This window comes from Bos indicus, chromosome 4 (assembly GCF_029378745.1).
Source record: "Bos indicus isolate NIAB-ARS_2022 breed Sahiwal x Tharparkar chromosome 4, NIAB-ARS_B.indTharparkar_mat_pri_1.0, whole genome shotgun sequence".
In the NCBI taxonomy this organism is placed as follows: Eukaryota; Metazoa; Chordata; class Mammalia; order Artiodactyla; family Bovidae; genus Bos; species Bos indicus.
This window is the reverse complement of record NC_091763.1, coordinates 23,345,089-23,372,106: the sequence shown is the minus strand read 5'-3', so window position 1 is coordinate 23,372,106 and position 27,018 is coordinate 23,345,089. Positions and strand designations below refer to the sequence as shown.

The following is a 27,018-nucleotide window of genomic DNA, read 5'->3' as shown; positions in this document are numbered from 1 at the left end:
CTACAGTCATCTTCTAAGTGATTTTATAGCCCCCAAATAGAGTCTTTCACTGTTTGCACTGTTTCCCCATAGACTTGCCATGTAGTGATGGGACCAGAGGTCATGATCTTAGTTTTTTGAATGTTGAGTTTTAAGCCAGATTTTTCACACTCCTCTTTGATCTTCACCAAGAGGGTCTTTATTCCTCTTTGCTTTCTGCCATAAGGGTGGTGTCATCTGTGTATCGTAGGTTATTGATATTTCTCCCAGCAATCTTGATTCCAGCTTGTGCTTCATCCATCCAGGCATTTTTCATGATGTACTCTGCATATAAGTTAAATAAGCAGGATGACAATACACAGCCTTGATGTCCCCAATTTGGAACCTGACTGTAGTTCCATGTTTGGTTCTAATTGTTGCTTCTTTACCTGCATACAGGTTTCTCAGAAGGCCAGTAAGGTCATCTAGTATTTCTATCTCTTCAAGAATTTTCTACAGTTTGTTGTGATCCACACAGTCAAAGGCTTTAGCATAGTCAACGATGCAAAAATAGGCTTTTTTCTGGAATTCTCTTGCTTTTTCTAGGGTCCACGGATGTTGGCAACTTGATCTCTGGTTCTTCTGCCTTTTCTAAATCCAGCTTGAACATCTTGGAGTTCTCAGTTAATGTACTGTTGAAGCCTAGCTTGAAGAATTTTGAGTATTACTTTGCTGGTGTATGAGATGAGTGCAATTGTGTAGTAGTTTGACATTTTTTGGCATTGCCTTTCTTTGGAATTCGAATGAAAACCAACCTTTTCCAGACCTGTGGCCACTGCTGAGTTTTCCTAATTTGTTGGCATATTGAGTGCAGCACTTTCACAGCATCATCTTCTAGAATTTGAAATAGCTCGGCTCGAATTCCATCACCTCTACTTGCTTTGTTTGTAGTGATGCTTCCTAAGGCATACTTCACTTTGCACTCCAGGCTGACTGGCTTTAGGTGAGTGATCACGCCATCTTGGGTATCAGGGTCATTAAGATCTCTTTTGTATAGCTTCTGCTTCTGTTAAGTCCATATCATTTCTGTGTTTATTGTGTCCATTTTTGCATGAAATATTCCCTTGGATAAACCCCTTAGATGTTGACAACAATATTATCTTTATGAAAAATGATTATTTTCAAACTAAAAATGAAAAGGTGTACATTATATTACATTGTTACAAATGACTAATGTCCAGCTACATAGAAGACAGCTGAGTAACCACATTTGCTTCTGTGTCGACATATATGTCATGTAACCCCTTGAAAAATCCACTGTACCCTCATGAGAAAATGAGAGTGAAAAAAACAAATGATAGCTCAGAAACCACACTTATACCATTTTGACCTTACAAATCCCCTGAGAGAGACTCATCTATCCCATGGGAGCCACAGGTCTAGAGACTTCCTGCCCTGACATTACAATGTAGAATATCAAAGTGTGAGTAAAGAAGTGAGGGGAATTTTACTAGCTAGCACTCTAATAAATAAAAAGTTTAAAGCATGTAATTAAGAAATAGGTGATTGAGTCATAAACCAAAATTGAGCAATCTGATGAAGAGTCCACACTGTTAAGTCTTATGTTGTAGTCCTTCCCTTTCTGTTAAAGAAGTCATATATTTTTCCTTGGGTAATTTTGTTGTTCCCTGCTTTTTAAAATAGATGTATACCTTTCATATGTGATATTTTGATCCCTTCAAAATATTAAACAATTAATATGCTTATAGCCTTTACCCATCAAATATTTTAGTTCCTCAAATAATTCCCCATATCTCATGAATTGAGAGGACTCCCCACACTTGCTGATTCTCTGAGTGAAATTCATTTAGTTTATTCTGATGTATGGTTTCAGCTTACCAGTGTTCTGTGCTGCATATTTTTAAATGGTACAGATTCTTACTTGGATCTAGAGATTAAAACTTCTGTATTCTCTGTTTCCTTCTATAAATGGTTTGCACATTCAGACATAGCAAAGTTGTCCCTTATTTAAATTTACATGAGCAAGCAATACTGTCCTTGGGTTTTGAAAAAGAAGCAGGAACATTTTTTGATATGTTCTCTCTCTGAGTCAACAGATTCAGACTAATTGTGTCAGACTTGGAAGAAAGAGACAAGTTGAATTATTTTGGTAGTTTCATAAGAAATTCAAGTCTCAAACCCTCTTTTCTTTAGATAGATATAGTAAGTGCTACATGTAAGATGCCAAATTTACAAGGAGTAGAGATCAAATGGGGTTTCAAAATAGGGAAAAAATAAGGACTTACAGCTTGTACTTCATTTGAGATAATCACACATTCTGCAAAGACCTACTTGAAAGGAATTATAAGGTAGGCTATGTAACTCTCATAGCACAAGAATGAATTAAACCATGATGCCTTTTCAAAGCATGGCCTCCAATTTTAAAGCATAGGTGCATAGTGTCCTTGGTAGTACTCTTTCTCATCCTATGTACTTTTCAGGATTACCTTCGATAGTCTTTTTTTTCTGGGAAATAAAGAACACTGGATAATAATAAAATTTTCAAGATCTGGGGTAACCTTGACTCAGAAACATATATATATATATATAAAATTCCTTGAGACTTAAAATAATCTAAGTTATCTACATAAGATGTATTCATGTTTGAAAAAAATCACAAATTATTATTGAATAATGAGGTGCTATAATCTGCTTTGTTGATCGCTCTGAGAGTTCATCTATTTCATCACCAGATTACCAGCAGGACTGTGATAGCCGTTCTTGATTGTATATAGACTGGATAATAAGGGCTTCTTAACTAGAAGACATACATTTTAAAAGGAAAAACTATTATTCTTGTTAATGAACAATGATCATGTATTTGGTAAAAGTAAAATACTTAGTTTTTATAGAATAAAATATTTTAAGATAAACAGAAATAGGTTTAAGTGTTATGAGTGTGTAGGTAGTTGTGTTTGTTGAACTTGTAAAGCCTAATGATCCACCTTAAAGCTCAACATTCAGAAAACTAAGATCATGGCATCTGGTCCCATCACTTCATGGGAAATAGATGGGGAAACAGTGGAAACAGTGTCAGACTTTATTTTTGGGGGCTCCCAAATTACTGCAGATGATGACTGCAGCCATGAAATTAAAAGATGCTTACCCCGTGGAAGGAAAGTTATGAGCAACCTAGACAGCATATTCAAAAGCAGAGGCATTACTTTGCCAACAAAGGTCCATCTAGTCAAGGCTATGGTTTTTCCTGTGGTCATGTATGGATGTGAGAGTTGGACTGTAAAGAAAGCTGAGCGCCGAAGAATTGATGCTTTTGAACTGTGGTGTTGGAGAAGACTCTTGAGAGTCCCTTGGACTGCAAAGAGATGCAACCAGTCCATTCTAAAGGAGATCAGCCCTGTGTGTTCTTTGGAAGGAATGAAGATGAGGCTGAAACTCAAATACTTTGGCCACCTCATGTGAAGAGTTGACTCATTGGAAAAGACTCTGATGCTGGGAGGGATTGGGGACAGGAGGAAAAGGGGACAACAGAGGATGAGATGGCTGGATGGCATCACCGACTCGATGGACGTGAGTTTGAGTGAACTCCGGGAGTTGGTGATGGACTGGGAGGCCTGGCATGCTGCGATTCATGGGGTTGCAAAGAGTTGGACATGACTGAGCGACTGAACTGAACTGAACTGAACTGAATGATCCACCTGGCGTTTCATGTAGCAGATGATATATTGCTTTGGAACGTTTTGTTGCCCTTAAGTGCCTCTTATCACCTATTTAAATATATGATGATTATTAATTCTATTATTCCCATGTTGTGCTCTTAGTTTTTGAATGTATCTATGTACCATCTTTCCACCTTTCCCATAACCTCTCTGCTTAATTGTAAATGCCAAGTCCTTAATTCCAAATCTCTTTACTATTCCAGTGACACATTTCTCATTTTACCCTCTCTAGAATCTATCACTTGAACTATTGCCTTTACAAAATGGTTTTCTCATTTGGAATCCTTTTTTTTTTCTTCCTTTCAAGAGGCTCACAAACTCTCAGTCATGGATCACTATTATGATCCCATATTTCAGTCCCTACGATTTGAGCACAGCATAACCAGAGAGAAATCTCATAAATACACAAATTTTTGTCACTATAAATTCCTAACACCAGATATTTTTTTTCTTTTATTTTTTGATTGGCGTATAATTGCTTTACAAGGTTGTGTTGGTTTCTGCTGTACAACGACATGTATCAGTCATTAGTACACATGTATCCCTTCTCTTCTGAGCCTCCCTCCCAGTCTGCATCCCTCCCTCCCTCCAGGTCATCACAGAGCACAGAGCTGAGCTCCCTGTGCTGTACCACAGCTTCCTGCTGCTGCTGCTAAGTCGCTTCAGTCGTGTCCTACTCTGTGCAACCGCATAGACGGCAGACCACCAGGCTCCCCCGTCCCTGGGATTTTCCGGCAAGAGTACTGGAGTGGGTTGCCATTGCGGTTCTCCACAGCTTCCTGCTAGCTATCTAATTTACTCATGGTGACTGAACACCCACGGGCTTCCCTGGTTGCTCAGTGGTAAAGAATCTGCCTGCCAGTGTGAGATGGTTGTTCGATCCCTGGTTGGGGAAGATCCCTGGAGAAGGAAATGGCAACTCACTCCAGTATTCTTGCCTGGGAAATGCCATGGACAGGGGAGCCTGATGGGCTACAATCCATTTGGTCTCAAAGATAATGGATACAGCTTAGCAACTAAAGAACAACAGGCTAACACCCAGTATTAACATGGTCTTAACACCTCTTCAGCTTAAAAAAAAAAAAAAAAAATCCCCTGAAAAGTATTTATTCTTGTTCCCGTCTCCTAGATCAGTTAAACTTTTGAAACCTCTTTTAGTTTATTCATATCTTTCCCCTCTCTCTCAACAGATGACATTTTTTATTAACATCACACACACACACACACACATACACAACAGGCATTGTCTAACATAAAATGCCTCAGTTATTTCTCACACGATCCAAAACTCTTTATTACCCTTTTGGAGAATATATATTACTATATTCCAGTTGGAGCCCTTTGTCTGAGTGTTCCATAAGGAATCAAACTAATTGTATCTGAAAGTCAAATAATTATATTCTACCCAAATCTGCTTCTATGCCTATCATCTTTCTTGGTGAATGGAACCTGCATATTTATCAATTTCCCTACCTGAAAATCTTGGACTCTCCCTACCCTTCATTGCTTTTCTCCTCACGTTTAATTAATCGAAAAGTGCTCTCTGTTACTCGTTGTAACTTCTTCTCAAACGTTCTGCCAGTGTCATTTGACTCATCATTGTGTCATAGACTTTTAGTTAGCATGACTCCCAGCCAGGCCCTACCCTTCTGTGTGCAGAATGGTTTTTCTAACACAGCAGCCTGATAATATTATTTTGGGGTTCTGGCTTTCACTGTCACCTGGTGGAATGTTTTTTAAACCTTTATTTTCCAAGTAAATGTAAATCCTAGTTATTTAAAGTCAATTAAAGCTGAGTTCCTGGAGAAGGCAATGGCACCCCACTCCAGTACTCTTGCCTGGAAAATCCCATGGATGGAGGAGCCTGGTAGGCTGCAGTCCATGGGGTCGCTAAGAGTCAGACATGACTGAGCGACTTCCCTTTCACTTTTCACTTTCACGCATTGGATAAGGAAATGGCAACCCACTCCAGTGTTCTCGACTGGAGAATCCCAGGGACGGGGGAGCCTGGTGGGCTACCGTCTATGGGGTCGCACAGAGTCGGACACGACTGTAGTGACTTAGCAGCAAAGCTGAGTTCTTTTGTTTGGGGATGGTACAGGAGAGGTCTAAGTACAGGGAAGTCCTAATCTTTCTGCCTCCCTCCTACCCCCTCATCACCCCCTGCTTCCCCAGGCTGGATACACCCCATCCTGAAGTGCCCTAGCTGAGCCTCCAGGGCCTGGGCAGGACAGTTAAGAAGGTGACAAAGTCTGAGTTTCATAGCATTAAGTCCATGCCATGGGCTTCCCATGGGCTTCCCAAGGGCTCAGCTGATAAAGAATCTACCTGCAATGCAGGAGACCTGGGTTCAATCCCTGGGTTCGGAAGATCCCCTGGAGAAGGGAAAGGCTACCCACTCCAGTATTCTGGCCTGGAGGATTACGTGGATTGTATAGTCCATGGGTTCGCAAAGTGAACACAATTGAATGACTTTCACTCCACTTCACTTCAAGCCCAATGCCATGCAGCTTGCAGGAGGTTTCCCAGATGGCACTAGTGGTAAAGAACCATCTGCCAATGCAGGAGACCTAAGAGATACATGTGCTATCCCTGGGCTGGGAAGATCCCCTGGAGGAGGGCGTGGCAAGGCACTCGGTATTTTTGCCTGGAGAATTGCATGGACAGAGGAGCCTGGTGGGCGAAAGTCCATGGAGTTGCAAAGAGTTGGGCATGACTGAGCATACACGCATGCAGGCACATGCAGCTTGCCTAGGCTGCCTCCAGCCCTCATTCTCTGTCTCCTTGCCCTATGCACCCAGATCCTTTTCATATCCAACTGTTAGCTGTGACTTAACATGTGCTTTGCTTACTCAGGACTCTGAACTTTTCTGCATGCTGTTTCCTCTGCCCTTATTTCACAGCAAACACAGTTCCTTCATGTCTCAGAGAGGGCTTTATTCTAATTCAAAAGGGTATGCTGTGTTCCGTATTAGGGATGCAGTGATGGGAGAGATGGGGTCCCTAGAGAATGCAGCTGGGAAGCACCGTGGGCACCCTTGTAAAAGTCCCACCATCTGACATCTGCAGGATAGCTGGCATATCCCTGCCTATCTCCAGCTCCCACCTGTGACTGTTGTAGCACATGCATTCCTAGGAATAACCCACTTCAGCTAAATTGTATTTCTTTTTGTATAAGATAGCAATTCACTGTAATATTTGTGACATTTGTAACATTTCTTTCTCTAAGAGTAGGGTGATTAGAAGAGGAGGTTGTATGGTTCATTAGATGCTTCAAACACTCATTCTGTATATTCCTGTTGGGTTCCCAGGGTCCAAAATATTAACTTTATAACAGTAAAGTGAAGTGAAGTGAAGTCGCTCAGTCGTCTCTGACTCTTTGCGACGCCATGGACTATAGCTCACCAGGCTTCTCCATCCATGGAATTTTCCGGGAATGAGTACTGAAGTGGATGGCCATTTCCTTCTCCAGGGGATCTTCCTGACCCAGGGATTGAACGTGGGTCTCCCACATTGCAAGCAGATGCTTTACCATCTGAGCCACCAGGGAATCTCCCTTATAACAGTAAAGGTTCTTTATTAGCCATCAGTTCAGTTTAGTTGCTCAGTTGTGTCCGACTCTTTGTGAACCTATGGACTGCAGCATGCCAGGCCTCCCTGTCCATCACCAACTCCTGGAGTTTACTCAAACTCATGCCCATTAAGTTGGATACCATCCAACTATCTCATCCTCTGTCGTCCCCTTCTCCTCCTACCCTCAAGCTTTCCCAACATCAGGGGCTTTTCAAATGAGTCAGCTCTTTGCATCAGGTGGCCAAAGAGTTGGAGTTTCAGCTTCAACATCAGTCCTTCCAATGAACACCCAGGACTGATCTCCTTTAGAATGGACTGATTGGATCTCCTTGCAGTCCAAGGGACTTTCAAGAGTCTTCTCCAACACCACAGTTCAAAAGCATCAATTCTTCAGCGCTCAGCTTTCTTCACAGTCCAACTCTCACATCCATACATGGCCACTGGAAAAACCATAGCCTTGACTAGACAGACCTTTGTTGGCAAAGTAATGTCTCTGCTTTTGAATATGCTATCTAGGTTGGTCGTGACTTTCCTTCCACAGAGTAAGCGTCTTTTAATTTCATGGTTGCAATCATCATCTGCAGTGATTTTGGAGCCCCCAAAAATAAAGTCTGACACTATTTCCACTGTTTCCCCATCTATTTCCCATGAAGTGATGGGACCAGATGCCATGATCTTCGTTTTCTGAATGTTGAGCTTTAAGCCAACTTTTTCACTCTCCTCTTTTACTTTCATCGAGAGGCTTTTTAGTTCCTCTTCACTTTCTGCCATAAAGGTGGTGTCATCTGCCTATCTGAGGTTATTGATATTTCTCCTGGCAATCTTGATTCCAGCTTGTGTTTCTTCCAGTCCTGTGTTTCTCGTGATGGACTCTGCATGTAAGTTAAATAAGCAGAGTGACAATATACAGCCTTGACGTACTCCTTTCCCTATTTGGAACCAGTCAGTTGTTCCATGTCCAGTTCTAACTGTTGCTTCCTGACCTGCATATAGGTTTCTCAAGAGGCAGGTCAGGTGATCTGGTATTCCCATCTCTTTCAGAATTTTCCACAGTTTATTGTCATCCACACAGGCAAAGGCTTTGGCATAGTCGATAAAGCAGAAGTAGATGTTTTTCTGGAACTCTGTTGCTTTTTCCACGATCCATCGGATGTTGGCAATTTGATCTCTAGTTCCTCTGCCTTTTCTAAAACCAGCTTGATTAATTTACAGAGCCTCAAATCAATCATAGGTATGGTTTACTTTGTGATGTGTTCTAAAAATATTTAGTAGCAAGCTAGAAAATATGCCATGATATTAGGTATTTGTTTTTATGCGCTAGACCAGAAGCCCTATGGAAATGGGATTTTCATCTGTGTTGTTCAATATTTGATCTTCAGTGCCTAGAACCTAATTTTACATGAATAACACTAAAGGTCTTTAATATTTATTTAGTTTTGGGACTCCCTGGTGGCTCAGCAGTAATGAATCCACTTACCAATGCAAGAGACCGTTTTTTTTTTTTTTTTATCCCTCTGTTGGGAAGATCCCCTGAAGAAGGAAATGGCAACCCACTCCAGTATTCTTGCCTGGGAAATCCAGAGACCTTGCTGGGCTACAGTCCATGGGGTTGTAAAAGAGTCAAACATGACTAAGTGGCTAGCTAACAACAACATGCTTATAAAGAATATGCTAGTTGCATATCTATTAAACGAAAAGAAAAATCATTCATAATCCATTTCCCTATGAGAATGCAGGTAAAGATTTGGTAAATATGTATTTTTATGTGTGCATGCTTATACATGCAAGCCAGTGTATACAAAGTCTTCTCACAAACCTGTATTAAGTGGATGGCCCAAGGACTGATCTGAATGGAAGGTGAACATTTAAGAGCTCTCAGCTATGGCTAGGATCTCTAATTTCCTTCCAGAAGTTTATGAAATAATCAATGTAGTTACTCTCAAGAGTCTTGAAAACCAGAGTCTTAAAAGGTCATTTATTGAGAGGCAGGAGACAGATTTCACTGATTTGGTTTTTGCTCTCTAGCGCCGCAAAAGTATACTTAAAGCTTAAAATAATCCTGCATCAGGTTGCCTTTTAAATTGTCGGTGCACAACTGGTCTTTGTTTTCTTGAATGCAAAATGGAAATAATGTCTGACTTACTGGGTCGTGTGAGACTCAAAAATGTAATTTACATTAACAGTGCCAGCTATTACTGTTATTCACAAACAGGTCATTTTTCTATATTTCAGTTTGCAAATACAGTGCAGTTTTTTCCCCCTTACAATATCATACACCCAGAAAGAATATATTAAAATTTAAAGAGTATTATTAGGGACTTCCCTGGTGTTACAGTGGATAAGAATCTGCCTGGCAGTGCAGGAGACATGGGTTCAATTCCTGGTCCAGGAGGGTCCTGTATGCCGTGGAGTGACTAAACCCATGGGCCCCAAATACTGAGCCAGTGCTCTAGAGCCTGAGAGCCACAACTGCTGAAGCCTTGTGGGCCCTAGAGCACATGCTTTGCCAAAAAACAAGCGCCACATGAGAAGCCTGTACACTGCAGCTAGAGAGTAGCCCCTACTCTCTTCAGCTAGAGAGAAGCCTGCATGCAGCAATGAAGAGCCAGCACAGCCAAATTAGTTAATGATTTAATTAAAAATAAAAAGTATTATGGAGATTTCATTTCGATGTGACAAATACAGGAATTTTGGTAACATGACTTTTCACATGTGATGGTTTAATTCCCACACTCAGAGTATATTTAGGGAACTGAGATTAATTCAACCAACTCTCAATACGCTGCCTGTGGACAATGTGTCACCTGCACTGTGGTTGCCACGAGCTCAAGGTACCACTGAAATCTAAATTTAACAATCAATTAAAACAATTCAGTTCTTTACTCAAATACCAGCCACGTCTCACGCCCTAAACAGCTGTGTGTGGTTAATAGCACTGTATTAAACAGTGCAATGTATAGAACATTTCTATCATTGCAGAATATTATACTGGTCAGGACTGATAGAAAAGTATTGTTTTTACTGCTTTTTGAAAAGAGCCTGAAGTTTGAAATAAGACGTGCTTGTATGCTCAGTCACTGAGTCGTGTCCGACTCTTTGTGACCCCTGGGATTGTAGCCCACCAGGCCCCTCTGTCCATGGGATTTTTGTAGGCAGAAAGACCGGAGTGGATGGCCATTTCCTTCTCCAGGTGGTCTTCCTGACTCAGGGACTGAACTCACATCTCCTGTGTCTTCTGCATTGGCCGGAAGATTCTTTACCACTGAGCCACCTGGGAAGCCTCGATATGTGATTATACTATGTGATAAACTGCTTGAGAAGCCCGATAAATTTCTGCAAATTGAACCAGTATAAAAACTGGAAAAACCAAGTTACCAGAGTGTTTTCTTGCGTGATAACTTTAGAATTTTAATTTGTGTTATTAGTTTTGAATATTTCATTTTAATAGAGGAATGGAAATAATGGAGATAACACTACTGTTTTCATTTTCTGTAATGCTAGTGTTTGAAGATAAAATAAACTGGAGCAGAGACGGTAATTGAACATGTACCAAGACAGATTTGCTAATAATTGAACCTTGAGACTGGAATTAAATGTATCTATTAGAACAGAACCTTTAAAGTCATTGTTTCAAGAAATGGAGTATCCATATCAGAATACAATGAAAATAAGGTGTTTGAAGAATTTGTTGGTTATTAACAATATTCAATTTGACTAATGTTAATTGTTTTTGTACTTAAAACTTTGCAGAGAAGAATGTTTATATATATATATGTATATATACATATATATATAATCATCATAAAAGCAGAAAAATGCCATCAGAGTACAATTTAATTATTCCCAATAAAACTAATAGACTCTAATTGCCATGCTTATTTTTCACTTATTTTGTACTTGGTTGTACCTTGTAATATATGTTATATGTGTATAGCTATATATGGGTCTGCAGACATAAATGGCATGTGTGCAGGTGTATATACTTCAATTTTGTGGGTTAATATTTAAAGAAGCATAACCTTGGGCAAGTCAGAGAATGTGTGAATTTGGATGTCAATCACATGATCTTCAGGACTAAATATTGACCACTTAAGGCAAAACAAACACACCTTGCTTTTATACCTAGCTTCACATACAGTTCCAGTTGTGAACAGAGAGTTTCACCAGTGACTGGATGGGTTCAAATGGGCTTTGTTAAAGGGAAGTAGGCTTTTGAGCCTCTTCTTCAGAGGCTATTACTGCTAAAGAGAAGTGTAGGTTTCCATTTACCATCTCACTTCATGAGATGCTATAGGCAGGAAACCAGGCTTGCCATGTTCATTTGCCATTTGCACAGTCTCCTGTGTTTTCTGTAGAACCCGTAGCACAGACGGCTTAAAAGGAAAAAGACTTTTCTTCAGGGAAGTGTACTTTCTGAGAGATGAGTAAGTACTGGGTAAGACCTACAGCCAAATTTAGGGACAGGAAAAAATTTTTTACAGGGTAGAGTACGGATGTAAAAATAACCTCTGTGAAGACAGATTGAGGCCCTATGACCTGTTTTCAAAATATTAAATGAAAAAATAAACATTTTCATCACATAAGAAAGAGTGGGCTGATCTAAGGGAGAAGGTTGGGGCAGGAACCATCCCAAGCTTTTTTAATGCCATACCTTAAGGTTTAGTAGTCCAGCTCTCTATATTTTTTTGTTGTTGTTGTAAAGTAATTGTGAAAAAGGCCTTTGACATTTTATTTGTTTTCTCTGATGCACCCTATAAATCTTTGCAAAAAGTATACATTTTACCTCTCAAGTTTAGCTGAAATAGGGCTTAAGGAGAATTGGAATTAGTTCTTCATTGTGTGTTGTCATATATGCCCATAATTTCTTTTTTAATAACTTTTCAGTTCTTTTATATGTGAAATTATGATGCAATTCAAGGCATCATAAAACTTTTAGTTTACAACATATCATGAATTGCAAATGGCAGATGGTCATTTTGTCAAGCAGAAGCAATCTTAGTAGAGTAGCATGTTTCTTGACCAAAAGTAGTATTAAATTTAAATTATACATTTATGTTCATGTTCAGTATGTACATGACATACAAGAAAGGCAAGCAGAAAACTGTGATACTCATGTTCTCCAAATTTTTTTGTTCAGTATTATGAAAACTGATACTGAGATACCATAACCTTAATTTTATAAATACAGATGATCATAAATGAAAAGATGTAAGTGAAAATGGATACTTTTTGTCTTTCTTCCAGATGAATGTGATGACACACGCTTTTTATTCTTTCTTATTTTGTGCTGAGTTGTAGTGTAAAATAATTAAATGTAACTTATTAAAGCATTTCGCTGCCATAAAGGGGGGGGCATGGAAGAGAGGATTAGCTCATCATGCAGGATGAGTTAGGTCATAGTTTATCCAACCATAATTCAAGTGCTGTGTTCTCCAAGTCTGGAAGTTATGGCCATGTGAAGGATCAGTGCCAAAATGTCTTTTATCATAGACTGAGACTGCTTATTCCTACAGCTGGTGAGGCTTTAGATGGTTAGTTAGAAGTAGTCAGGTATTTTCTTTTTAAAGCTCAGAATTGTCTTCTATTCTCTGCCCTTGGTTTATAAAAGTGACCATATTACTTTGCATTAGATATACAGTGACACTTTTGTCAAGGGGAGAAATCAATTTATAACATATATATATATGTGTGTGTGTGTATCTTTTTCAATAACGGTGAACAGAAGTAGCATTAATGTGAAGCATAAAGGTATATTTGAAATAAGGCTTTGGTAAAAATGAAAGATATAAAGCACTGTTTTTCAAACTGTGGATTTGAAAACTGTGGCCCATAATGAATTCAACTTAAGGGATCTTTGACAAAAGAATTTTAAGAATGAAATAGAAGAGAATAGGTTAACAAAGGAAAGAAAATAATGGCACATGTAGGAAACCTACTAGTATATGTGTGTGTTTGTATTTGTGCTGGATTAAGATTTGATGCTTTTGAACTGTGGTGTTGGAGAAGACTCTTGAGAGTCCCTTGGACTGCAAGGAGATCCAACCAGTCCATTCTGAAGGAGATCAGCCCTGGGATTTCTTTGGAAGGAATGATGCTAAAGCTGAAACTCCAGTACTTTAGCCACCTCATGCGAAGTGTTGACTCATTGGAAACTCTGATGCTGGGAGGGATTGGGGGCAGGAGGAAAAGGGGACGACAGAGGATGAGATGGCTGGATGGCATCACTGACTCGATGGACGTGAGTCTGAGTGAACTCCGGGAGTTGGTGATGGACAGGGAGACCTGGTGTGCTGTGATTCATGGGGTCGCAAAGAGTTGGACACGACTGAGCGACTGAATTGAACTGAAGATGTAAATTGTTTTTCTTACTTTTTCTTCCTATTGGCCTTGAACAAAAATAGTCTGTAAGCTATTAATGTAGACTAAAGAGGACAAATTTGCTACTTATGAAACTCTAGCAATTAATTTCACTAAGGTTGTTTCTCATCTGTAAAGTGGTAATAATGCAGTCTCCTTCACAGGGGTAATGGGAGAGTTAAGTAAGATGATGTTTCATGTTCAAGTGCCCAGCATGGTTCCTACCACATATCATACACTCAGTAAATGACACATTTTCTTAGTAGTAACCTTGTGACTACTAAACTAACTTCTGACTTTTCATAATACATGAAACTGTATTCCTGGATATCTTGAAATGGCTGAAGGAAATGACAGGTATTTTATCAAAGTTACACATGGAAGGAAATAAACTGGAGCAACAGATGTCGTTAGGTTGAGGTGTGCTGGTGAATGACAGATGAATGACCGGTGTTTAGACTGTATTTGGTTAAGGTTATTCCTTCCGTTCCAGTAACTCCTGGTTGATTAGGAACTATGTAGCCATTTGCCCCATTAGGCATCTCACCCTCATGCTTTTCATATGACCAAACAGACCTCAAAGGATGATCGGGGTTTACCTTGTCAGATGCATATGGTCTTGTTTTAGAGGCTTCTCTCATAAGATGGAACTATTTATTGTGAAAAGGTCTCAGCTTATTTATCATCATCCAGATAATCTGCAGTCATCAGCTCTTATGACTAGGCATTCACGTTCACTACCCTTGACTTGGGGGTTTCCCTGGTGGCTCAGACGGTAAAGTGTCTATCTGCAATGCAGGAGATACAGTTCAATCCCTGGGTTGGGAAGATTCCCTGGAGAAGGAAATGGCAGCCCAATCCAGTATTCTTGCCTGGAAAATCCCATGGACGGCGGAGCCTGGTAGGCTACTGTCCATGGGGTCACAAAGAGTCGGACACGACTGAGCGACTTCATTTCACCCACTTCTTCACCCTTGTCTTGGAATAGGCACAAAGAATAGGTGTCAGAAATAAAGTATGGACCGTATTTAAACTGCAGTTGTGTAGTCTTACCTCGCTAATTAAATCTGTCATGTTTATCCAGGTTTTTTTGTATGTTCTTTTTCTCTTGCCCATGGGAAGATTCCTTGATGGTGAAAAGGATGTCTTTTGCATGACTGGACATAAATGCATGTTTTTATGTATGAATGATACCTGGTTGTCAGTATATAAATCATATTGTGACGGATTCACATTTCCTCAGCTTTTTTTTTTTTAAATGAAAGACCATTTTTCAGTCTTCCAAATGATTTACAGCTGTCACTGCCTAAAGTGGAGAAAGGTGGAATAGGGAAGTAGTGCTTCGTGCTTTGGATTCTGTCCACCAACCAACCCTGGGCTACAGAATTCTGACCCACATACCCTCCAGTGAGTCTGCAGAGCAGCCCCCGTGTCCCTGAATGCCAAAGAACTCTATATTACTTAAAAGAGTCATGGAATGTCTGTCTCTGTTATACTAGTACCAGAGGTTTGGGTTGTTTGATGCCTTAGAAACATACAGTTCTTTATATGGTCTATGCAATCGTTATCTCTCCATTTCCCTTTTTTGTTTGTTTGTTTGAGAGCACTGTGAATTTCTTTAAGTATGTAAAGACAAATATTTTTTTTTTCCAGGTCTGAAAATGAACAAAGGTGCCATCACCCCTCCTCGTACTTCTCCAGCAAACACGTGTTCCCCAGAAGTAATCCATCTGAAGGATATAGTCTGTTACCTGTCTCTCCTTGAAAGAGGAAGACCTGAGGATAAACTGGAGTGTATGTGCTTCTTCATTTAATTTACTTATCATGATTGGGGTGGTGGAAGGGGCTGGATATTGACAAACTTAAAATTGTTTCTACTATGGTTGCCTACATTCTTATTAAATGAAGTGACCTTGGTTATTAATAATAAAAAATCCTCCAACTGAAAATCAGACAGTTAAAAGATATTAAGAATCTAGCAATTTTAGGTTATTATTGATCAAAGTCCATTTATTACTGAGTATTTGAGTAAGTTTATCAATTGACCTATTTTTTAAATTTACTCAGTTTGTTAACCAGGTTATGTTGAAAAGTATCTTTTGTGTTCTTTTGAAAACATACTTACTTCTAATATATAAAAGATCTTCTCATTAGTCAGAAAGAGGGTTCAGTTCATTATACACAGTCAACCTGAGCCTTTCTCTTTGGAAATCTTCCTTGAAACCTTCTGCACTAAATTTCTTTGCTAGGAACAAATAATTTCTTAAATGCCAAATATGAGAGTTTCATTTCTAGAAACTGACTCTGAATATTATAATTAAAGAATAGCTATTTTCCTTCTAGCATGTAGCAGGCACTTCTGATAGAGAATTTCAATCTAGTTGAAAGGAAATGTGATCTCTTTAAGAAAATACAGTTACTGAGCTCTCTCTGGTGGCGGACTGTACTCATTACAAGGCAGGAAAATACTTTTTTTAAACCTTTACTGTAAGCCCAATCATTTAATAATCTATTCTGTCTCTAAAGTCCTTGCTAAATAGAGAGCTGGTGGTTTGCTCGGTAATCTGATTAGCCTGGTTATAATAGATAGCATTAAAATGAATTAAATATTCTTGCTACTGGGATGATGGTAAAGACAATGAATCCTAAATTTGATATTTCTAAATCAAATGTAGAATATTATGAGAGCTCAGAATTATGGTTAGGTAGCATGCTTGGTTAAATTTAATGATAACTTTTTAAAAAATATTTCTGTTACTAATAAAGAATTTAATATATGATTATTTAAGTCACACCTGCTTAGGTTATGAATAAACCATATTAACATCATTCTTTAAATACATATTTATTAGTTCTAAATGTTGAATATTTGCATTTCAAGATTTATTTGTATTCCTAAGAACCTGTAGAAATCTCTCTCATTCCAAAATAAATATTAATGTTTAGTGAATTTCTATTGAAGTAAAGGCCAGCAAGAAAGTTTTCTCAGGTGTTATCAGGGCCAGGTTTGGGATGATTTTAAAAATCCAAAGACAAATATTCTATTCCAGGTCTGAGAATGAATAAAGACAACATCACTTCTCCTAACACGGTCTTTGTGTTCCAGTTTAATTATTTTTAGGCCAACTGGAAGTATTTTGTTTTTAAGGTAGAATTCCTAAGAGGTATGTTTTGGTATGTTTTAAGTTCTCTGTTTAAATCTTTGAATCCATAGTCTTTGTCCACTATTGCAAGGCAGAATGTTAACCCAGGAATGATTCAAAAACATTGGAAAAATCAAGTCAAACCTGACCTGTCGCTCACCTTTCTTCAGTGTTATCAATCCCCTTCTGTCTGTTCTTTGAGTTTTCCAGCAATTTTTTGAACTTATAACATTCAGTTGCATTTTCTTTTTGCCTTAACCATATCTTTAGATTTTCCTCATAGACAGACCTGTTAGCTCCTGACATTACTGCTGTGGTTTTTTACCAGGTCTGCAAAGTAAATGCATTTCAATTTCAGAAGCACATGAAGGTACCAGCTATGTTGTGGTTTTCTTCTCTACCATCCTTAAGTTTGGAGGACTTTAACCTGGTTCTTACTCATCTGGAGCTTGTGTTTGTGTCTGTTTTTTAAATGCCAGTGCTTGGCTCCTTGCTCTACCAATTAAATCAGAAACATTTCTTTCATGTACTTCCCTAGCCATGTACTTATACATTTTCCCTTTTACAATTGCACATTTACAAATTCCTATATGCAGGTCAGGAAACAAAAGTTAGAACTGCACATGGAACAACAAAATGGTTCCAAATAGGAAAAGGAGTTCGTCAAGACTGGATATTGTCACCCTGCTTATTTAACTTCTATGCAGAGTACATCATGAGAAACACTGGGCTGGAAGAAGCACAGGCTGGAATCAAGATTGCTGGGGGAAATATCAATAACCTCAGATATGCAGATGACACCACCCTTATGGCAGAAAGTGAAGAGGAACTAAAAAGCCTCTTGATGAAAGTGAAAGAGGAGAGTGAAAAAGTTGGCTTAAAGCTAAACATTCAGAAAACTAAGATCATGGCATCTGGTCCCATCATTTCTTGGGAAATAGATGGGGAAACAGTGTCAGACTTTATTTTTCTGGGCTCCAAAATCACTGCAGATGGTGATTGCAGCCATGAAATTAAAAGATGCTTACTCCTTGGAAGGAAGGTTATGACCAACCTAGACAGCATATTCAAAAACAGAGGCATTACTTTGCCAACAAAGGTCCGTCTAGTCAAGGCTATGGTTTTTCCAGTGGTCATGTATGGATGTGAGAGTTGGACTGTGAAGAAAGCTGAGTGCTGGAGAGTTGATGGTTTTGAACTGTGGTGTTGGAGAAGACTCTTGAGCGTCCCTTGGACTGCAAGGAGGTCCAACCAGTCCATCCTAAAGGAGATCAGTCCTGGGTGTTCATGGGAAGGACTGATGCTAAAGCTGAAACTCCAGTACTTTGGCCACCTCATGCGAAGAGTTGACTCATTGGAAAAGACTCTGATGCTGGGAAGGATTGGAAGCAGGAGGAGAAGGGGACGACAGAGGATGAGATGGCTGGATGGCATCACTGACTCGATGGACATGAGTTTGAGTAAACTCCAGGAGTTGGTGATAGACAGGGAGGCCTGGCGTGCTGCGATTCATGGGGTCGCAAAGAGTTAGACACGACTGAGCGACTGAACTGAACTGAACTGAACATTCATATGTTGTATTACAGTTACAGATTCTGAAAAGGTTTTCAATAAGTTTTTTAAAAAAATTTAATGGTTGTTAATTGGTGTGCCTGTGTACTTAGTCACTTAGTTGTGTCTGACTCTTGTGACCCCACGGACTGTACCCCCTCAGGCTCCTCTGTCCATGGGATTTCTCAGGCAATAACACTGAAGTGAATTGCCATTTCCTTCTCCAAGGAATCTTCCCAACCCAGGAATCGAAACAGCATCTCCTGCAGCTCCTGCATTGCAGGAGGATTCTTTATCATTGAGCCATCAAGGAAACCCCTGGTAGTTAATTTAATACATACTTATTTCCAAAATGGTTATGACTTATTAAACACAATATATACTAGAGAGAAGAAACTAAGAAAATTAAAATTACCACAAAGTGGATATGATGAAGCACCTGATATAATTAACTTTTGCAGCTGAGTGTTATTTTGGAATCTCAGTTTTCAAGTAGGTAAGTAATAAAGGAGTAGAGACACATTGCCTTAGGTCAGAGATTCTTGAACTTTATCACATGTAGAATCATCTGTAGGACTTATGAACACACTTACTGGGCCCCAACTCCAGTATATGTCATTCATCAGGCTTGGAATGGGATTTTAGAATTTTCAGGTCATGCTTATGTGGCAGGGACCACACTTTGAGAAGCATTGGTTTATGCAATTCTTTTTGTCTAATGAAAATACATAACACACACACACACATACACAGACACACAATTCACCTGAAACTACAATTGTTTCTTGGAGTTGTCGGTGACAGCATTCGATATGCTTTTCCCTGGATTATTAGAGAAGGAAATGGCAACCCACTCCAGTATTCTTGCCTGGAGAATCCCATGGACAAAGGAGCTTGGCAGGCTACAGTCCATGGGGAGTCGGACACGACTGGGTGACTTTCACTTCACTTGCCTGGGTTATTACATAAATGAATGGCACTGTTTTAAATTTCTTCCCCCCACAAAACAATGTTTTATAAATCTATTCAGTGATTGCTGCCACTTCTAATCTCTCCATCTCTCTTTGCCAGGCATTTACAAAATGTTTAGAAGAAAGCATTTTTTTTTTTTCCATTGAAAGGAAACTAACAAACCAAAGCTCTTGAACTTTCCCCTGATTACATCATCTTCAACTTGCTTTCCATCACTGATCTTTAACTCAGTCCTAGTGCCCAAATGTGGACTTTGCAGGTACTGAGACCACCCTCACCCCTGATCAATACAAGATATTTATTCACCTGCTCCCATGCACCCTTGGAAAGTATGTGTGCACACATGTGTGTGCGTGTCCTGAAGTTGTGGAGGAATTCTATTTTTATGTATCCTCGTTGGCACAAGTTACCAACCATCCAGACACATAGATGAGAACATTGTGCCAGGGCCGACTTGCCCTCTTCCCCTTAAGCCCACAACAGTGCTTTATGGAGAGTCATTCAGTACATCCCTCTTAGGGTCTCCTTACATTCCTCCAGTTCTATGACCTCTCCTCCATTTTATTTCAGCCGCTCACTTTCGTTGCTATACCCTAAAACCTGTAAGGCTTCCCAGGGGGTGCTAATGGTAAGGAACCCGCCTGCCAATACAGGGGACAGAAGAGACGCAGGTTCAATCCCTGGGTCGGGGAAGATTCCCCTGGAGGAGGGCATGGCAACCCATTCCAGTGTTCTTGCCTGGAGATCCCATGGACAGAGGAAGCCTAGTGGTCTACAGTCATAGGGTCGAAAAGGGTCAGACATGACAGAGACGAATTAGCACACATGTGCAAGCCTTGTAATTTCCAAAGACTACTCTTATTTGAAAATTTTAAATTCTGGGATTTTACTCGTACCACAGCCTGTGTTCACTTAACTTACTTTCCAACTTTTAATTTAAATATTTATAGCACAATTCTCGAGAACTTGAACCCTTCATTTCACTAATTGAATGAATCTTAGCTTTGACCCTTACTATCTAAGTAATCTGGGCACATGTGTAAAACCTCTTAGGCCTTAGTTTCCTCAGCTGTAAAATTGATATAATAGTAATGTCTATCTTGTATGTTTCCTACGGGAATTAAATGAACCATTATTTGCTTACTTAAATTCCTTTACATTTATGTGAATGTTAAGTGAAATAAAAATGAGAATTCTCACCCCCTGACCACTTCCTCTTGAGCTTGCCTGCATTTTTTGCATCTCCCACCCCATCATGTAAAGACTGATTCATAATCCTTGAGGTCAACCATTCCTTCTCACTTAGGTTCGGACAATACAGTTTATTTGCTAATATACTAAGCTGCCAGAGATATTGTGAAATAAAAATACAATTCAATGGATTATAACTCTACTCACAAACCTCAGCTGGCCTTCAGTGCCTTTAGTGTTTCTCTAATCATTTATTTTACTCTAGTTAGAAGTTCATTTAGGTGTTTTGTAACTTCAAACACCTACTATGTAATCATCATTTCCCTGAGCTGTGAATTCTTGTAACTTCCTAAAACTTGTCAGCTTCTACACCTGTACTTTCCTCTTTCTCTTCTGACTCAGGATGAATGTGTGTCTTTGATCATTCCCTACTGAGTAACACACAAAAGTGAGCCCTTAACTTTGCATCCGTATACAAATCTAGCTCCACAATTTGACCCCAACCTACTTGGCCCATCTTGCATTTGGCTTTGATCTGCATAAAAAGTCCCAGGCTCATGAATCTACTTTTTAATCACTGGACAAACCCGGAGCTTTTCCAGCTTCATGCCTTTGCTTAAAATGTGCCTTTGCTAGATATGTATATGTTTCCCATGGTATATTAGATCCAGTCTGTGCGTACATGATAAGTTGCTTCAGTTGTGTCCGACTCTTTGCAACTCCATGGACTGTAGCCCGCCAGGCTCCTCTGTCCATGGGATTCTCCCACCAGGGAATCTTCCCAACCCAGGGATTGAACTTGCGTCTCTAATGTCACCTGCATTGGCAGATGGGTTCTTTACCACTATCTCCATTTGGTATAGTCTGCACTTAAAGCCCTGCTCACATCATGAATCGTGTTGCCATCTCTAATTGAAGTATTTCACTCTCCTTCCTTGTACCCTTATGCTGGGTATAACTTCCCACTGTAGTACCTACCACTTGTGTCTGTGTACTTTTCAAAAGATAGGTGCTCGATTAAGGATAGTTATATGGAACTGCAGACTATGGGTGCTTGACAAGAGAAAAATAATGGAAATTATTGAAGGTATCTCAGATAACCATTATATCTACTGCTGTGGGCAAGAATCCTTAGAAGAAATGGAGTAGCCATCATAGTAAACAGAAGAGTCCTAAATGCGGTACTTGGATGCAATCTCAAAAATGACAGAATGATCTCTGTTTGTTTCCAAGGCAAACCATTCAATATCACAGTAATTCAAGTCTATGCCCCGACCAGTAATGCTGAAGAAGCTGAAGTTGAATGGTTCTATGAAGACCTACAAGACCTTCTAGAACTAATATCCAAAAAAGATGTCCTTTTCATTATAGGGAACAGGATGCAAAAGGAGGAAATCAAGAAATACCTGGAGTAACAGGCAGATTTGGCCTTGGTGTACAAAACAAAGTAGGTCAAAGACTAATAGAGTTTCGCCAAGAGAACGCACTGGTCATAGCAAACACCCTCTACCAACAACAAAAGAGAAGACTCTACACATGGACATCACCAGATGGTCAATACCAAAATCAGATTGATTATATTCTTTTCAGCTGAAGATGGAGAAGCTCTATACAGTCAGCAAATACAAGACTGGGAGTTGACTGTGACTCAGATCATGAACTGCTTATTGCCAAATTTAGACTTAAATTGAAGAAAGTAGGGAAAACCACTAGACCATTCAAGTATGACCAAATCAAATACCTTACAATTATACAGTGGAAGTGACAGATAGATTCAAGGGATTAGATCTGATAGAGTGCTTGGAGGTTTGTGGACAGAGGAGGTTTGGATGGATGGATGGATGGAGGTTTGTGACATTGTATAAGAGGCAGTGATCAAGACTATCCCCAAGAAAAAGAAATGCAAAAACGCAAAATGGCTGTCCGAGGAGGCCTTATAAATAGCTGGGAAAAGAAGAGAATCTAAAGTCAAGGAGAAAAGGAAAGATATACCCATTTGAATGCACAGTTCCAAAGAATAGCAAGGAGAGATAAGAAAGCCTTCCTCAGCGATCAAGGCAAATAAATAGAGGAAAACAATAAAATGAGAAAGACTAGAGATCTCTTCAAGAAAATTAGAGATACCAAGGGAATATTTCATTCACAGATGGGCACAATAAAGGACAGAAATTGTATGGACCTAACAGAAGCAGAAGATATTAAGAAGAGGTAGCAAGAATATACAGAAGAACTGTACAAAAAAGATCTTCATGACCCAGATAACCAAGATAGTGTGATCACTCACCTTGAGCCAGACATCCTGGAGTCAGAAGTCTTGTGGGCCTTAAGAAGCATTACTATGAACAAAGTTAGTGGAGGTGATGGAATTCCAGTTGATCTATTTCAATTCCTAAAAGATGATGCTGTGAAAGTGCTGCACTCAATATGCCAGCAAATTTGGAAAACTCAGCAGTGGCCACAGGACTGGAAAAAGTCAGTTTTCATTCCAATCACAAAGAAAGGCAATGTCAAAGAATGTTCAAACTACCACACAATTGCACTCATCTCACACGCTAGTGAAGTAATGCTCAGAATTCTCCAAGCCAGGCTTCAACAGTATATGAACCATGAACTTCCAGATGTTCATGCTGGATTTAGAAAAGGCAGAGGAACCACAGATTAAATTGCCAACATCTGTTGTATCATTGAAAAAGAAAGAGTTCCAGAAAAACAGCTACTTCTGCTTTACTGACTACTCCAAAGCCTCTGACTTTTTGGATAACAACAAGCTGTGAAAAATTCTTAAAGAGATGGGAATGCCAGACCACCTGATCTGCCTCTTGGGAAATCTGTATGCAGGTCAAGAAGCAATAGTTAGAACTGTACATGGAACAACAGACTGGTTCCAAATCAGGAAAGGAGTACATCAAGTCTGTATATTGTCACCCTGCTTATTTAACTTATATGCAAAGTACATCATGAGAAACGCTGGGCTGGAGGAAGCACAAGCTGGAATCAAGATTGCCGGGAGAAATATCAATAACCTCAGATATGCAGATGACACCACCCTTATGGCAGAAAGCGAAGAAGAACTGAAGAGCCTCTGATGAAAGTGAAAGAGGGAGTGAAAAAGTTGGCTTAAAACTCAACATTCAGAAAACTAAGATCATGGTATCTAGTCCCATCACTTCATGTCAAATTAATGGGGAAACAATGGAAACAGTGACACTTTATTTTGGGGGGCTCCAAAATCACTGTGGATGGTGACTGCAGCCATAAAATTAAAAGATGCTTGCTCCTTCTTAGAAAAGCTATGATCGACCTAGACAGCATATTAAAAAGCAGAGACATTGCTTTGCCAACAAAAGTCTGTCTAGTCAAAGCTATGGTTTTTCCAGTACTCATGTATTGATGTGAGTGTTGGACCATAAAGAAAGCTGAGTACCGAAGAATTGATGCTTTTGAACTGTGGTGTTCAAAAGAAGACTCTTGAGAGTCACTTGGACTGCAAGAAGATCAAACCAGTCCATCCTAAAGAAAATCAGCCTGAATATTCATTGGAAGGACTGATGATGAAGTTGAAACTCCCATATTTTACCACCTGATGCAAAGAACTGACTCACTGGAAAAGACCCTGATTTCTTCTCTCTGGATTGCAATGAAATGTCCAGTAATGAGTTATGAGATGTCTATAGTTTTGGGGTGACTTTGGGAAGCCTTTATCTTGAAGCTCAGGGCTGTGTTCCTTTGTTGCTGGAGAGTTTGCTTGGTATGTCTTGCCCTGGCACTTATTGGCCCTTGTGTGGTGCTTGGTTTCAGTGTCGGTATGGAGGCATTTGATGAGCTCCTGTCAATTAATGTTCCTTGGAGTCAGGAGTTCCCTGGAGTCAGGGTTTGGACTTAAGTCTCCTGCTTCCGGTTATCGGTCTTATTTTTACAGTACTTTCGAAACTTCTCCTTCTATACAGCACCATTGATAAAACATCTACATTAAAGATGAAAAGTTTCTCTACGGTGAGGGTCACTCAGAGAGGTTCACAGGGTTACATGGAGAAGAGAAGAGGGAGGAGGGAGTTAGAGGCGACCCAAATGAGATGAGGTGAATCAATAGTGGAGAGAGTGGGCAAATGGCAAATGAAGCAACTGACAAACAACTAATCTCAAAAATATACAAGCAACTCCTACAGCTCAACTCCAGAAAAATAAACGACCCAATCAAAAAATGGGCCAAAGAACTAAATAGACATTTCTCCAAAGAAGACATACAGATGGCTAACAAACACATGAAAAGATGCTCAACATCACTCATTATCAGAGAAATGCAAATCAAAACCACTATGAGGTACCATTTCACACCAGTCAGAATGGCTGCAATCCAAAAGTCTACAAATAATAAATGCTGGAGAGGGTGTGGAGAAAAGGGAACCCTCTTACACTGTTGGTGGGAATGCAAACTAGTACAGCCCCTATGGAGAACAGTGTGGAGATTCCTTAAAAAACTGGAAATAGAACTGCCTTATGATCCAGCAATCCCACTGCTGGGCATACACACTGAGGAAACCAGAAGGGAAAGAGACACATGTACCCCAATGTTCATCGCAGCACTGTTTATAATAGCCAGGACATGGAAGCAACCTAGATGTCCATCAGCAGATGAATGGATAAGAAAGCAGTGGTACATATACACAATGGAGTATTACTCAGCCATTAAAAAGAATACATTTGAATCAGTTCTAATGAGGTGGATGAAACTGGAGCCTATTATACAGAGTGAAGTAAGCCAGAAGGAAAAACATAAATACAGTATACTAATGCATATATATGGAATTTAGAAAGATGGTAACAATAACCCGGTGTACGAGACAGCAAAAGAGACACTGATGTATAGAACAGGCTTATGGACTCTGTGGGAGAGGGAGAGGGTGGGAAGATTTGGGAGAATGACATTGAAACATATAAAATATCATGTAAGAAATGAGTTGCCAGTCCAGGTTCGATGCAGGATACTGGATGCTTGGGGCTAGTGCACTGGGACGACCCAGAGGGATGGTATGGGGAGGGAGGAGGGAGGAGGGTTCAGGATGGGGAACACATGTATACCTGTGGTGGATTCATTTTGATATTTGGCAAAACTAATACAATTATGTAAAGTTTAAAAATAAAATAAAAATTAAAAAAAATATTTACTTCAAAAAAAAAAAAAGACCCTGATGCTGGGAAAGATCAAAGGTGGGGGAGAAGGGGACGACAGAGGATGAGATGGTTGGATGGCATCACCAACTTAATGGCCATGAGTTTTAGCAAGCTCCAGGAGTTGGTGATGGACAGGGAAGCCTGGTGTGCTGCAGTCCCTGGGGTTGCAAAGAGCCGGACTCGACTGTGCAACAGAACTGAACTGTTTGAAGTTATCAAATAATATTAATTTTACACTTTTTATTTTAAATACTTGCCATTCACTTTTGAATTAGTGTTTTTCAAGTTATTGATGACTTAGCTAGAATAAGTTCTAAGTTAACTTACAGTTACTGAAAAGAAATCAGTACAAAAATATCCAGAAAATAAGTAATTGACAGACAGATAATGAGAACTACCCTGTACGTTAAAGTTATTGCTATGTCTAGTATCAATTTAAGGACTACTGAAAATTAACATTGAAAAGACCTTAGATATCATCTAGTTAACCTTCCTGTATTGTCAATGAAAAATCTAAAGCCCAGAGAGGTTGATTATTATTTATGCCACGAGTTTAGCTGGCTGTGACTAAAATGCATGATTTCTGACCTGCTGTGTGTCTGTTAGTCATTTTCATGTCCAACTCTGAAACTGTATGGACTGTAGTCTACCCATCTCCTCAGTCCATAGGATTTCCCCATCAAGAATACCGGATTGGGTTGCCATTTCCTTCTCCAGGGGAACAACCCAAGTGTCCTGCATTGCAGGCAGATTTTTTACTGTGAGCCATCAAGGAAGCCCCTCTGACTTGATGCTCTTTTTATTTTGCAAAGCTGACTTTCCTTTTTTAGATTATTGTTTCTATTGTAGAAAATAGGAAAAAGTATAATACCATTACCTTAGATACCAAAGCTCTAAGTATTATTTTTGCCACTGCCCTTATGGTTTATTAAGTAGGTCTTGAAATATATAAAACAATAAAAAATTATGAGTTAAAGAAATTCCGGCTTAAACATCTTTTAAAATATAGACTGTAATCTTTAAAAACAATTTCCATAATAATATTTTCATATCAATAACATTATGCAAAAAACAAAGACATATTCAATGCAAAGATAAATTAAAAACCTGCAAATCTTTTGGAAAACAGATTAATTCTAGATAGAATTATTCTCATATTACATAATGTGCCTTTCCTTTGATCTTTTAACCAAATTCATGTGTGGGCACATAATTGTTTCTATATAAAGTGTAACTGCATGAGGATAAAAATAGAAAAAAAGTGGTTTAAATGAGTTTGTGATTTTGTAACAGGTACCCATCTTTGGAAGCTATCATGTTGACAGAATAATTTTAATATTGAGCTTAAATTAATTTTGCACCTA

General features: G+C 39.4%; 1 protein-coding gene across 8 annotated transcripts in view; it reads left to right on the top strand.

Moving 5' to 3' along the window:
- Window positions 1–27,018, top strand: part of DGKB (diacylglycerol kinase beta) — an 870,186-nt gene that overhangs the window by 216,672 nt on the left and 626,496 nt on the right. For all 8 annotated transcript variants that reach the window (XM_019958478.2, XM_019958484.2, XM_019958481.2 and 5 more), the window contains one exon: window positions 15,279–15,419. In XM_019958478.2, the coding sequence (XP_019814037.1) occupies window positions 15,279–15,419 (141 nt within the window). The remainder of the gene's footprint in view (window positions 1–15,278; window positions 15,420–27,018) is intronic.